Source organism: Eubalaena glacialis, chromosome 17 (assembly GCF_028564815.1).
Source record: "Eubalaena glacialis isolate mEubGla1 chromosome 17, mEubGla1.1.hap2.+ XY, whole genome shotgun sequence".
Lineage (NCBI taxonomy): Eukaryota > Metazoa > Chordata > Mammalia > Artiodactyla > Balaenidae > Eubalaena > Eubalaena glacialis.
Genome location: NC_083732.1, coordinates 17991198 through 18006965, shown reverse-complemented (window position 1 = coordinate 18006965; position 15768 = coordinate 17991198). Strand labels below are relative to the sequence as shown.

The 15768-nt window shown below is 39.8% G+C and overlaps 1 protein-coding gene across 3 annotated transcripts in view; it reads right to left on the bottom strand.

Moving 5' to 3' along the window:
* Positions 1-11705, bottom strand: part of TERF1 (telomeric repeat binding factor 1) — a 36979-nt gene extending 25274 nt beyond the window's left edge. For all 3 annotated transcript variants that reach the window (XM_061171286.1, XM_061171287.1, XM_061171288.1), the window contains exons 1-4: positions 11386-11705; positions 6549-6644; positions 3938-4059; positions 2339-2425 (exon numbers count right to left, since the gene is read on the bottom strand). In XM_061171286.1, coding sequence (XP_061027269.1) covers positions 2339-2425; positions 3938-4059; positions 6549-6644; positions 11386-11692 — 612 coding nt within the window. In that variant the 5' untranslated portion in view covers positions 11693-11705. The remainder of the gene's footprint in view (positions 1-2338; positions 2426-3937; positions 4060-6548; positions 6645-11385) is intronic.
* Between the last annotated feature and the right edge of the window lie 4063 nt (positions 11706-15768).

Genomic DNA, 15768 nt, shown 5'->3' with positions numbered 1-15768 from the left:
TTACTCATTTTGTTAAAATGCTCTCCAAAGCTTAAGTATCAATTTACCCTTCTGAGAGGAAGGTATGGCACTCTTATCATTTCTCCACATTTTGAGCCAACTGTTGGTATGCTAAGACATTTTTAATCATTGCCAATCAGAAGTATAGGAAATGCTATTTCAATATATTACTTGGTATTAACCTGATTACGAATATTAGTGAGGTTAACACTTTCTCTCTTAGGCTTACTGGCCATAAAGTTTCCTCTCCTGTGAAGTACAAGCAGAGTGGAATTTTCAGTAGTCTCACAGTGCTAAGACAAAAAAGTAAGGGCAGGGAACCCAATAAACATACCAGACTTCCAGCTGAAATCTCAGGAGGGTTACACCGTAGGAACAGGGGCAAATTAGAGATAGAATAAGCCTTACTAAAGGCTCAGTCCTGGGACTCCCCTTGTGGCGCAGTGGTTAAGAATCCGCCTGCCAATGCAGGGGACACGGGTTCGATCCCTGGTCCGGGAAGATCCCACATGCCGCGGAGCAACTAAGCCCGTGCACCACAACTACCGAGCCTGCGCTCTAGAGCCTGCGAGCCACAACTACTGAAGCCCACGCACCTACAGCCTGTGCTCTGCAACAAGAGAAGCCACTGCAATGAGAAGCCCGCGCAGCGCAACGAAGACCCAATGCAGCCAAAAATAAATAAATAAAAATATTTTAAAGGCTCAGTCCTTCAATGGATTAAGGTGATTCCCTCTCCCCCAAACCACCATGTGAAAAGGTACTCAACTTCATTAATCATCAAAGAAACAGAAATTAAAACCCAATGCAATAGCACTACATATGTGCCAGAACGACTATAATGAAAACCACATATAAGGTCTGTGAAGCAACTGGAACTCTCCCACACTACTGGAGGAATTGATAATAACCACTTTGGAAAACTCTGGCAGTATCTACTAAAACCGAGTATGTGCATATCCTACAACCGACCAATTCTATTCCTAAGTATATACCCAATAGAAACACATATACTTTTTCTACAAAAGACATGTAAAGGAATGTAATGGCCAAAATATGGAAATAACTCAAATGTCCATCCACAGTAGAATGGATAAATTGTAGTATATTCCTACAATGGAGCAATGAGAATGAACAAACGATTGTTATAAGCAACACCATGTATCTCTCTTACAAATATAAACTTGCTATATGATTCCATTACATAAAGTTCAGAAATAAGTAAGACTAATCTTGGATGTTACAAGTCCGGATAGCGGTTACCCTTGAGAAGGTGGGAAGGATAGTGCCTGGAGGCTGCTGGTGATGTTGTTTCTTGATCTAGGAGGTCATCACACAAGTGTGTTCCTTTTGTGAAAATACACCTACTTATACACTTATGATACATGTACTCTACTAAAGGTATGCTATTGTTCAATAACGAGTTCACTAAAAACTGTATAAAACTACATTTCTTTGAATAAGCTTAATTTGCTCTCATAACTTTGTTTTTAATACTGAAAAATTAACTTCTATTGACCTTAACATTACACATACACACAAAAACTAGTGATAACATAAGAAACCTCCAGAAAAATAAGCAAGTTATAATGCATTCCCTACACCTGCACTGCTCAATATGGTAGCCACTAGCCACACAAGGCTACTCAGCCCTAGAAAGGTGTAAGCCCTGAATTTAGCCTTAAGTGTAAAATACACCCTAGATTTCAAAGACTTAGTACAGTTGTACCTTGTTATCCACATGGGATTGGCTCCAGGACTCCCCTCGGGTACCAAAATCCAAGGATGCTCAAGTCCCTTATATAAAATGGTGTAGTATTTGCATATAACCTACACATTGCCTCACATACACTTTAAATCATATCTAGATTACTTATAATACCTAATACAATGTAAATGCTATGTAAATAGTTGCCAGTGTGTGACAAATTCAAGTTTTGCTTTTTGAAACTTTCTGGAATTTTTTCCCCCTAAATATTTTCGATCTGCAGTTGGTTGAATCCCCAGATATGGAACCCAGGATACAGAGGGCTGACTGTACAAAAAAGGGAGTGTAAAATATCTCACCAATACTTTTTACATTGATTGTTAAAAAGAATAATGTTTTTGGATATACTGGGTTAAATAAAGTGTTACTAAAATTAGTTTTACTTGTTTCTTTTTACTTGTTTAACGTGGCTACTAGAAAATTTAAAATCACATACGGGACTGGCATTATATTTCTGTTGGACTATACTGTTTAAAAGAGAAAGTATTTCTTTTCTCCTCCAATGTTCTTTCAATTTTCCTTATTCCATATAAACGGCTCCAAACTTCTGATTCTAATTTAAATAATTACCGTATAAGAATTTGGGTCACCAAATATTCTTTCAAAGACTTCTTCTGCTTCCTTAAAATTTCCATTTTCCATGCAAACAGCTATAGCCTAAAAGATAGGATGACAAATACATACCTTAGATTGCTTTTTAAAATATCTAATTGTTGTTTAATATTGAAATAACTCAGGTAAGTCTAAACTACTTCATTTAAAATATTCTTATGTAGCTTAATAATTTTGATTTGATAAATGATATTAAAGGCAGGAATTAATAAATAGATCAGGAGCTACATTATATATATTGAGGACCCACCTAAATAGTAATTTTGAGCGAAAGGGAAGTGAGAGAAGAGGTGGATGGATGGTGTTTGTGATGATTAGGATATAAAAGCTGCTACTTAGGATCCCAGGAAAATCTCTAATAGAAACTCAGGAAGCCAGACGCTTTTGAATAATCATTTTATAAACTGGCCTTTTTGATACCATATGTGGTAAGATATAGGACCACCATTACCATCTGGGAAGGTCTGTAAACTTGGGAAAGCTATTTAACCTCTTGGTGCCTCAGTTTCTTTACACCAATGTAAAAAGGTGAAAATAATAGTACCTATTTCATAGGGTAGTTGTGAGGATTAAAGAGTTATATATAAAAGTGCTTAGAACAGTATCTGGCAAACAGTAAGCAATATATTATTACACGTTTGCTATGTATTTTATGGTAACCCGTTCAACTTTACTACTATATTTAGCAAAGGTCTGCTTCCCCTAGAACTCCAAAAGATTGGGATAACATGACAAATCCCTTTGCCCCGGGTTGAAATTCTTAAAAGCAGCAGTCATTTTTCTGCCCATTCTCTTCAGGTCTTAATTCTAATTGACAGTCACCACACCATCAATAATTAATTCCTGAGAAGGTGGGACACCACCTGGATTTTCTCCTACCCAACCATGAAAACTTTTTTAAAAACTAGGAAAAGTTTATTTAACTATGAAATTCCTGAGTACATACTTTGCCTGTAAGCAAAACATATTTTCCCTGCTATTATATCTTTGAATGACTTTCTTTGGTTTCTCACTCTTTAATAGGCTACTCCTACTAAAATTTTCTCTACATAGTTAAAATTTTACATTCTCTTAATCGCAAAAACCCATTCATTTCTTATTATTTGATAATCTTTAGGGACTTCTCTAGTGGTCCAGTGGTTAAGACTCCGCATGTCCACTGCAGGGGGAGCCGGTTTGATCCCTGGTCAGGGAATTAAGATCCCACATGCCATGTGGCGTGGCCAAAAAAATATTAAAAAAAAATAAAAATAAAAGGTAATCTTTAAATGGGAGAGCATAAACCACTGGTTTTTGAAAGTTGTTTAGTAATCGTTAAATAGATTTGGCATATTTTCCAATGTGGGGGCAATATGCACTTAGGTAGAAAACATTAAGTCCCAGCTCTTAGACCTCATGTCAAGACTATAAATCATAGGTCAAATTTCTAAAGAGAATGATTATATTAAATTTTACTACAGGTTTACCGTCCAACTTCTATTAAGTGGCTCTTAGTTTCTTTAGATGTTGTTTTTATTTTCTAGCAAAATAATAATAAACATAAAGTAATACTCATACCTGAATTTTAATTAAATTCTGTATTTCTTCATGAAGCTTGTCATGTTCCTTTTCAATTGATGCCCAAATCATCAGGGCTGATTCCAAGGGTGTAATTCGTTCATCACTTTCAAACTGTGCATCTTTTAAAACCAAAATAAAAATAAGTAACTTAGAAAGCCATGAAGAACTTTACTTTGTTAATTTTTTATAAATTCATTTCTTTAAATATTGACTGAGTGTATACTATGTGCCAGGCACTGCTCTCGTATATACCAGTTTAGGGAAGATTTTTCAAGTTAATTTCCTCATTAAAATCAACTTAAAAAAAAAAAAAAACAGAAAAGGCTATATATGAGTCCACAAAACATCTGAAGATTTTCTCTACTAAAATACTGATTTTAAGAGCTGAAATAAACTATATTTTATATAAGGTGTCACAGTAACAGAATTCTTAAATGGTTTGTAAGTCTAACTGCAGTATAACAAACTTCATTAAGATAGAGCATGAAATTAGTTTATTGTGAAATTTGATTTTCGCATATACTACTTGAAATCCTTGTTATATATTTTGTAGATATTTGAAACAGGATCAGTTAAGAACTTATCTCTCTACCAACATTATTCCAATCACCAAGGCTTAAAAACCTAAGGAGGGACTTCCCTGGTGGCGCAGTGGTTAAGAATCCGCCTGCCAACGCAGGGGACACGGGTTCGAGCCCTGGTCTGGGAAGATCCCACATGCCGCGGAGCAACTAAGCCTGTGCACCACAACTACTGAGCCTGCGCTCTAGAGCCTGCAAGCCACAACTACTGAGCCCACGCACCACAACTACTGAGCCTGTGTGCCACAACTACTGAAGCCCACACGCCTAGAGCCCGAGCTTGCAATGAGAAGCCCGCGCGACACAACGAAGAGTAGCCCCCGCTCGCCACAACTAGAGAAAGCCCGCGCGCAGCAACGAAGACCCAACGCAGCCAAAATAAATAAATAAATTTATTTAAAAAAAAAAAACCTAAGGAGTCATCGTTTTACTCCTTCCTCTTTCTCATCACCATATACAATCTGTTGCGATATTGTATAGTGGTTTTAAAAACTTTGGAGTTTATTCCAGACTCTATCATGTACTACCTGTGTGGTGTTGAAAAAGTTATTTTGCCTTTCTAAGCCTCAGTTTTCTCACCTATAAAATGCTGTAAATAAATACTATGTGAATATTTAATGAGATAATATTTGTACTACTGTTAAACTTTCTTAAAACAGAATTTATCAGCTTATTCTTATCAAAGACTCACAGTGGCTGGTAACTACTTAGCAAATTACACACAAACATCTCCATTTGAAACTCAGGGTCACGTGTAGCTGAAAATCCAATACATAAACTAAAATGAAGTTTTAAATGCTGCCTCTCTTGAAATACAGTGATTCTTGATCACTGACCCCGGCCTATTATATCTAAGATGCACCCTGGTGAATTTCAAGATTAAACCATGGGGTGACACACAAAACAGGGATTTTTTTTTTTCCACCCTTTTTTGGGAGAAAAGGTTGTTGGAAGGGAAAATAAGAATATAATGAACAACTGCTATACGTGAAGCCCAGCCAGGCACTTCTAGAACATTCTGTCACATTTAATTTACTAGACAGCTCTGTGAACCATGTTAGCTTGTGGTCTACATCGGCCCGTTTTCTTCCTCCGCCACCAGCCCAGCCTACCTACCTACCGTCTCCCGCACGTCTGCTCTGCCTCTAGCCCTAATCCACTGACTGTCCGGCTCCAACTCACCCCCACAACACAGCACGCCACATGAGCCAGAGCTGGATGAGTGCGGGTTCCCAGAGCGGTCCTAATAGGGTGGGATTTCCTGCCACACAGTCTGTTTACAAGTGAACAGTTCCGTGCGATTACTGCCCACCACTGGACACTGCCGGGAAAGCATTTTGTAAATTGTAAAAACCAATATAAATATGGAATTATTTGCATCAAAAGGTCCTTTAAATAACCATGCTGTAAATATTAGCCATTACTGATAAACTGAACCTGGCCTGGCCATTACAATCTAAAATAAACTATGAGGACAAGGGAGAGAGATAATTATAGTTATAAAATCATATTCCCTTATTAAGTAAGTGCTGAAATCAAGCTCAAATAAGAGGTTTCAAATATCACAGTTGCCAGTTAGAAACAGAGTATGTATGATAGTAATAAGAGTCACCACAAAGTTACCATAGTCCAATTTAGTGATGTCTTTAAGACAGAGTACACGGAGCATGGTCCCCCAACAGCAACATCAGAATCACCTGGGAACTTAACAGAAATGTAAACTCCAGGGCCCCTCACTCACCCTACTGAATCAGAAACTCATGATGGAGAAGGGGACTCACCATTCTGTTCCTTAACAAGTTCTCTAATAACTCTGAAGCAAGCTAAAATTTGAGAACCATCACTCTAAGAAGATAGGGATTATATTTCTTTTACTAGCTTTAATTATGTCTGTGTAGAGATGTACATGCCAAACACACATGAGCAAACTCTCAAAAACAAAGGACTACTCCCATCTGTTTCTTCTCATTGTCTCCCCTTTAGACGTAGATTGAAATATGTCCAATATAAGATAAAAACATATTTACCAAGGGTTTTTCCGGCTGCAATTCTTGTCAAAAACTGACATATGTATATAGTTCTCAGTTGATAAGCTGTTAGACTGGACAATCCATGAATAATAGCTGAAAGTGAAGAAAGTGAAGGAAGTGAATTTTATTAAAACGTCAAAACAAAACTCCAAACTTGACCCAGCAGTGCCTCTGTGTGGTTTGCGGAGAAATAAGTTACAAATATCACCCAAAGATTATCATAAATTTAGAGTGTATGCTTTATTTACAGACAATTTTTAGGAAATAAGAACAAAAAAGAATAACAATGAAGACTTTTCCTTCAAAATAAAACTGATGTTTCACAGGCAGAATAATAAATCTTGAAAACTACGTACTTTCACAGGTAGCAGTCTAAACTGATGAAAAGGGAGATTTAGATCCAAACTGTAAAATATGTCAAATCATTACCTGGAAACTTACTTTATACCTTAAAATGCCTAATATTATAGGAAATATATTATTTCTGTCAAGGTTTCAGTTATGCGAGAGTCTGTTCAGTTTACAAAGCTTTATTTTAAAAACATTTATTAATGTTAATCTCCCCAATATTTGAACACCCACCCAGATGTTATGCTAGGTAGTAAGAACATACAACACTGAGTAAACCATAATCCTGGTTTTCACTGAATTTACCATGTAGCAATAAAAGACAAAGATTAAATTAACCAGCAAACCGAAAAACAGTCCTGCAGCTCAGCTGCTAAGCAGATGAAACAAATAAATACATTTATTTGTATTTATTTCCTCAATTTTAATATGCCATAACCTTATGCTACACCAGAGATTATCTGGACAAATATAGTCATAATATAATTAAATAGGATTTAAAAAGAGCACAAAATTTACATAAAATTTAAACACAACTTATTCCACATGGGCTGAACATCTACTGCTGGCCAGTGGTAGGGACTGATGTCTGAATAATAAGATAGCCAGTCCCTGCTCCTCAGGAAGGTTTTAGTCTGAGAAGACACGAATTAAACAAAAAGTTATGCAAGAGACTAATTAAAATTTTAATGTGTCATAAAGGGTAAGTATGGTATAGGAGCAAAACAGAAGAAAGACCTCATCTATTCTAGGGAAGAAAGTCAGATCTTTTATGTCTTCATTTCCCTCCATATTTAGTCTATGTATCCAATAACTACAGATACCCTACACACCACTGCCCTTCTGCTCTTTGTACCTATTAGGCATAAAACAAAACAAAAACAATGAAAACCTACCCTGGTTGAACCTGGCTATCTGCTTTTTCCACACCTGTAACCAAACACTACATTAGGGAGGATCTAATGACCAGCAACAGTAACAACTATATTTAAGCACTTAACTATAATACCAGGCACTACTGTAAGCACTTAGCAGTGGTTCTCAACCAGGGGTGATTTTGTCCCCTAGGAGACATTTGGCAATGTCTAGAGACATTTTTGATTGTCACGAGTGGGAGGGGTGCTACTGGCACCTAGTGGCTGAGGTCAAGGATCCTGCGATGCACGGGAGAACCTCCACCTCATTCCCCCTCCACCCTCAAGCATACACAGAATAAAGAATCATGTGGTGCAAAATGTCAACAGGCTGAGGTTGGGAAACCTTGCTTTATACATATCAGTTCATCTGCTTCTCTCAACAGCCCTTTGAGGTAGATGCCATTATTACTACCATTTTACAGATGAGGAAATGGTGGTACCATGGGAACTGGTGGTACCAAGTCGTTGCTTCAAGTCTTATGGCTATAAACCAGCAGAGCCAGGAATCAAACTCAGACAATTTACTATGGAGCCCATGCTCTTAATTACAATTCTACACTGCTTCCCACGGTGGAGATAGGTTAGGAATATCAGTCTGGAAAAGGCATTATCTGAGATAAGTGAGGTGGGAGAATAATTCTGAGTTGGAATGAAAGAGCTAAGAATTTTCTAGGAAGCATCAGAGTTGTATATGCTTACAATCTTGAAAAGCGTAGTAAATGAAATTCTATAAGAGATAAAAGGGAGTCCTTTTAGTTAAAAATGGAACACCGAGACAATATTATGTTCACAGTTTGCATATCTGTTTTAGCAATGCAACCTGAAAAAGTTTACTCTTTCTGGGTTTCTGTGCCTTTAACCTTCAAATAATGGAGATGACCTAGATTATTCCTTGGGTCTTGGGCTAGAACCTTACAAGGTCCTTTTTTTTTTTTTTTTAAATAAACTTTATTTTTTAGAATGGTTTTAAATATACATAATGTAGTGAAGAAAGATAGTAAAGAGGTCCCATATACCCTCCACCCAGTTTCCCCTGTTATTAGCATCTTGCTTTAGTATTACATGTTACATTAATTAACCAATATTGATACATTAGTAACTAAAGTCCATGCTTTATTCAGATTTCCTTAGTTTTTACTTAATGTCCTTTTTCTGCTGCAAGATCCCAACCAGGGCACCACATGACATTTAGTCATCATGTCTCTTTGGGCATCTCTTGGCTATAACAGTTTCTCAGACTTTCCCTGGTTTTGATGACCTTGACAATTTTGAGGTATTCTGTACAATGTACCTCTCTATTGGGATTTGTCTGATATTTTTCTCATGATGAGACTAGAGTTATGGGGTTTGGGAAGGAGGATCACAGTGGTAAAGTTCCATTTTCATCACATTGCATCAAGCGTACATGCTACTAGCTATCACTGCTGATGCTGACCTTGATTACCTAGGTGAGCCAGTGTTCGTCAGCTTTCTCTCCTTTCTCCCCCTTTCTATACTGTGCTCTTCACAGCCCACACTTAAGGAGTGGGGAGTTACGCTCTACCTCCTTGAGGACAGAGTAGCTACATGAATTACCTGGAATTCTTCTGCGTCGGAGATTTGTCTCTTCTTCCATTTGTATATTTATTCCACCATTTATTTACATCAGTATGAACTTTATGGATATTTATTTTGTATTTTGGGTTATAATCCAACACTACAGTTGACCTTTGAACAGTGCCAGGGTTAGGGGTGCTGACCCTCGGAGCAGTTGAAAATCCCAGTGTCGGCCCTCTGTATTCCCGGTTTAACCAACCACAGATTGCATAGTACTGTATTATTTACTACTGAGAAAAAAATTGGCTTGTAAGTGGACAGGTGCAGTTCACACCTGTATTGTTTAATGGTCAACCGTATTTTCTTGCTCGAGTTATTTCAGCTTTGGCCATTGGGAGCCCGTGCGGTTGGCTCCCGTGTCCCTTTGTATTCCCATAATTGTGGGGGGTTTTTGTTTCTTTGGGGGTTTTGTTTTGCTTTGTTTTTAGCACTTTCTTACTTTCTGTCACAGGATGCTCCAGGCTCAACTTGTATATTTCCTGTCCCAGCCCCAAAATCAGGCCATTTCTCTGGAGAATGGTATTGGAAACCAAGACTTGAGTGCTAGGTGTACCCGTTGCTGCTAGGGTTACATTGCTTCTACACCCTTTCATCTGACAGAACAAGGAAATATATGAGTATATCCTAACCTGCGTCTATATATGTATAATATGCATAGATATTTCTATATGTTATAAACAGGAGCTCATACTAATGTTTCCAATTCAAATTCATTACCACATAGATAATTTTAGCCTCCTCCCCAAAGAGGACTTTTTAATAATGCGAATTATTAAATGAATTGGCTTCATTCCAGGATTTAACTTCCTAATTAATGTTAATTAACCATGGCTCTAGTGTTATCTGTGACACGGAGGAAAGCTTCTTGAATTGGAAGATAAGGCATGCGTCTGGAACAACCCTTTGACCTATCAATGCTTTAGGTTGTTTAACTAGTTCACTCCTCTATAAACTGAGATTACTTGCCTAACTCACGGGATAACCGTGAAGCTGAAATGTACCAATACGGTTTTCTGAGGTATTTGATTTCCTATTAAATACTATCTTGGGGTTGCGTTCGGCTGCAATAAGTAGACGGCCAACTCATATAAATACTACCAGAGCATCGGCTTCCCTGGTGGCGCAGTGGTTAAGAATCTGCCTCCCAATGCAGGAGACACGGGTTTGAGCCCTGGTCCGGGAAGATCCCACATGCCGCGGAACAACTAAGCCTGCTCACCACAACTACTGAGCCCGTGTGCCACAACTACTAAAGCCCGCGTGCCTAGAGCCAGTGCTCCCAACAAGAGAAGCCACCATGAGAAGCCTGCGCACCGCAACGAAGAGTAGCCCCCGCTCGCTGCAACCAGAGAAAAGCCCACGTGCAGCAACGAAGACCCAACGCAGCCAAAAATAAATAAATAAATAAAATAACTTAAAAAAAAAAAAACCAGAGCATCTTCCGGTTATCATTCAAAAAGCCAGCTAGCCTTCTCTAGGCGTCAAGGTCTCTGTCCATCGCTTACAGGCTGTCTTGTGTAGGCGGTACATTTCATTGTCAGTTACTTTTATTCTGAAGCCTATACGGAGCCAGCGGGCTAAACGAGGTTTAGATAGCTCCCAAAGTAACAGAAAACACTGATGCCTAGGTCACAGTGACTTGCTAAATAAATGCCTTTACAGGAGTATCTCTGCCGAAAAAAGCAAGAAACACAAGCGCCACAGGCGACAAAAGGAACTGGACACTGGATTAGGTGCAGTTTTGTTCATTTTAACTCACTTAACCCTCTATCAACTCTAATGAATCTGAGCAAAACTGAGAAGCTGAGAGGAGGCGGATGCGGGATTCCAACCAACGTTCAACTCAGCTGGGGGCCCTCCGCTCGGGCGCCGCAGCAACCCGATCCCCGACCCCCTGGGGGACAGCGCCGCAAACCAGGCCTCGGCAGCCCGCCGCGGTTCCCGCCCCCGGCGCGGGCGCGCCCCGCACTCACCCTCGGCGCTGTCGCGGGTGCGGTGGAAGTCGTCCGAGCGGCCGTCACGGAAGGCCCGGCAAAGAGACAGGCAGAGGAAATCGAGCATCCAGCCGGCAGCTACCGCCTCGGCCTCAGCCACCAGGCCCGCGTCCTCCTCCTCCTCAGGGGCCCCCAACTGCACCTGGCACTCGAGCAGTTCCTGGCACTCAAACTGCTCCTGACCATCTCTCGCCGTTTCCGCCATCCGCTCCTCCGGGGAACCCGCATCCTCGCCGTCCGCAAGCCCTCGCGGGCTCGGAGCCGCTGTGGCAATGTTCTCCGCCATATTACACTTTGACGCGGCTTCAGTCTTTTCCTGCGCGGAGCGACGATTGGCTTGCGCCGCGCGGGGCGGAGCCTCGGGGGTGTCGCTTCCGCCCGCGGGAAACCACCAATCACACACCACCGGGATGGGCGAGCGGCTCGAATCTGGCTTCTGATTGGCCGAAATCTGCTCCCGCCTCTGGATGTTGAATTCCCCGCCACCCAGGGGTGCCGTTTTGTTGGTAAACTAGACAAGTTCTGGCTGGATGCGGAGAGAGAGTAGGAGGTCGGGGAGCGGGGGGGGCTGCTTTATCCTCGTGCTAAAATGCAACACTGACTAGAACAACAACACGGTTAGTTAAAATGGAAAAACATTTTACCCTCAGTGTGCTTCAAAAATGAGATAGGTGATTAAAACTTGTCACTATTTTTCGAGAGTAACACTTTAGATCCTGGTATTCACTTAACAGTTACTATGCGATTACGAACCAGAACTCTTCCAACAGACTTAGATCCGTGCTTCTCCAACCTTAACGGGCATCAGAATAAGCCCCGAGGCTTGGTAAAAACACGGATTGCCGGGCTCCACCCCCAGAGTTTTTGTTCTGTAAATCTGGATTGGGATCCTTGAATTTGCAAGTGATAAGTTCGCAGGTCATTGATACTGAGGCTGCTTGTCTGGGGACCAAATTTTGCGAATTATCGCTCTAGGAAGAGTATATTATGGGAATGAATTTTATTCAGGGCCTGAAATAGACTATAGCATTCAGCTTTACAACAATAAGTGAATACTTATTTTGAATTTTCAAACTTACCTTTGAGCACAAGAGGGCGTTGGGGGAAGGGGGTCTGGTTATGTTCTATTTCTCTATGTGGGTGATAGTTACATCAGTGTGGTCCTTTATGAAAATTCATTGAACATGATATATGCACTTTTCAGTATATGGGTTATAACTGAATAAAAAGTTTCCTTTAAAAACCTTTCTGTTTATAACACATCCAACATTATCAAAGCCTTTATGTTTTAATTTTACACATTTATCATTGCCTTAAGGCCGGAGTTGAAACGTCGAGTCCTTAAAGCACCATATTATAGCCGTTAAGAATACCTAGGTTGGGGACCTTGCCTGGTGGCACAGTGATTAAGAATCCGCCTGCCAATGCAGGGGACACGGGTTCGAGCCCTGGTCCAGGAAGATCCCACATGCCGCGGAGCAGCTAAGCCCGTGCACTACTGAAGCCCGCGTGCCCTGGAGCCTGCGTTCCGCAACTACTGAGCCTTTGTGCTGCAACGGCCCTAGAGCTCGCAGCAACAAGAGAAGGCCCCACAGATGAGAAGACCGCGCACCGCAGTGAAGAGCAGTCCCTGCTCGCCGCAACTAGAGATAGCCCGCGTGCAGCAAGGAAGACCCAACGAAGCCAAAAATAAATGAATAATATTTGCTCCCTTTAGGTTTAAAGAAAAAAAAAAAAGAATACCTAGGTTGGAATGTCCCCTACCATTTACCCACTAGCTGTGTGATCTTGGATTAATTATGCCTCAGTTTTCTTTTCTGTTTAGTGGGTATACTAATAATACCATCATCATAGGCTTGTTGAAAAGATGAAAGGGATTGATAAATGTAAAGAGTTTAGAAGCAAGCCAGGTACTAAGTAAGTGCTCTATAACATTAGCTGGAAAAGCAGGACATTTATGCTACTGGGAAAGAGGGTGATGAGTCAGAAGGAATTGTTCCTTCAGACTCTAATGGTCCCATGGAAAGTAAGTCCTATTTGCAAACAATACGGAGGAATAGGTCTAAGGGAATAAAGGATAAGGTACATTATGAACTTAGTAAACAAACCCCAGGTTTCCAAACTGAATTTTTTTTTGTCATGCAAGGTTCTGAGATGGGGCCTTCTTCCTCTCCTCCAAGCCTCCTCCTCTTCCTCCCAGTAGGGAGTTAACAGTTATTCTTAGTGTATCAACCAATTTATTCAAAGCCACAAAGCAAAGATAGTGTATTTTCCTGTGGAGTCAATTTACTGAAAGATTCAGGGAAGTGAAACATTTTTTATACTTAAAGCAATGATGTATAATGAAGTGGAATGAAAAATGTATATTTTTGATTAGGATTTAATCATAATCTTCAACAAAATTTTAGTTTGGGGCTACTTCCAGCCACGTACTGCATTCTCTGTCCTCTTTCCTTACTGGTATTTCACTGAAGAAATATTAAGAAGCACTGGCATCACAACATTGTAAATCAACTATACTTCAATAAAATAATTTTTTTTAAAAAAGAAAGAAAGAAAAAAAAGCACTGGCCTAATAGGGTAGGTAAAAGTTATTTTAAAATCTTATCCCAACAGAAAATCAATAATATAATCTTATTGGATTGCGGGCCAGAAAACAGACCTGGAGGAGGAGATATCTCATAAATTAATTTTTTATACCTGCCCATCAGGATGGATGATAGATTTATTCTTCTGAAATCATACTTTAACATCGTTATGATCAGAAAACTCAGCTGTGATAAGTGTAAAATAGTATAATAAAACTTATAATCCACAAAGTCCCAGTAACACTTTAGCCATATATATATATATATATATATATTTTAAGGTTTATTTATTATTTATTTTTGGCTGCATTGGGTCTTAGTTGCAGTGTGTGGTCTCTTCGTTGTGGTGCGCAGGTTTCTCTAGTTGTGGCGTGCAGGGTTTTTTTTTCCCTCTCTTCTCTAGTTGAGGCGCGGGGGCTCAGTAGTTGTGGCGTGCAGGCTTAGTTGCCCCACGGCATGTGGGATCTTAGTTCCCTGATCAGGGATCGAACCCATGTCCACTGCATTGTAAGGCGGATTCTTTACCACTGGACCACCAGGGAAGTCCCTAGCCATATATATTTTAATTAAATGTTATGATAGGTAAATCAAACACATGGCATTTCAGTAAAACTTACCTGTAATTAATAAACTGAGATGGGGAAATTATTTTTTGCAGAAAATTTTATAATGTATCATTCTCTTAATGACTGCTTTAAAGGAGATGGATTCTAGTAGTTCAAGTTAGGAAATTATATTTCTTGCAAACTTGGGTTTATGGACTGAGATCCATAATTGCTACAGTTATCTCTAGTTAAAGGGCTGTTATGAAGGAAGAGATTTGATTTGTTTTGTGATGATCCTAAGACTACAACATGAAACCAAAGACTGAAGTTTTGGGGGGAGGATACAAATTTGAGTTCATATCACATGTGATTTCTAAACAGTAGAGCTTTCCTACAATGAAGTATTGCAGGTACTGATTTCTTACCACTAGAACACTGATGTATTGGCTGGATGACCACTGGACAGAGATACTCTGGAAAGATTCTGCTGTGAACTGAATTGTGTACTCCCCCCCGCCAAAAAAAAAATTCATGTGTTGACGCCCTAACCCTCAATGTGACTGAACATGGAAACAGGGCTCCTTATAGAGGAAGTAATTAAGGTTAAACGAGGTCATAACGGTGAGGTCCTGATCCAATAAGATTAGTATCCTTATAAAAAGAGACACCAGAGATGGCCACCTTCTCGCTGTATCTCTTGTAAGGGCACAGTGAAAAGGTGACCATCTGCAAGCCAGGAAGAAAGCCTTCCCTAGAACCAAATCAGCCAACATCTTGATCTTGACTTCCCAACCTCCAAAACTGTGAGGAAATAAATTTAAGGCACCCAGTCTGTGGCATATTATGTGGCAGCCCAAGTTAACTGACGTAGATTCCCATAAAGCCTAGATGACATTCCCCGTGCTATTCCAATTCCCAAGACTGTTTTTGCCTTGGACTATTTTCTAAAGAACACTTTGAAACCCGTACGTTTCTTAAATTCTTATGTTTACCATGTTGAATATTTGTGACTAATATAAGCCAATGGTCTCATTATGAATAATGTAAATTGTTTTATTTCTAATTTACAAATGTCTTATGATTATCCAAATTACATATGTACTTTTGAAACAAGCTTTTCTTCTGAGTACCAATTACGTGAGGCGCACTTGACTAGTATGGTGCAGGGTAAACGTAAAGATGTTATTCCTCTCCTTAAAGAATATAGTCCAGTTGGGGACATTTCCGTA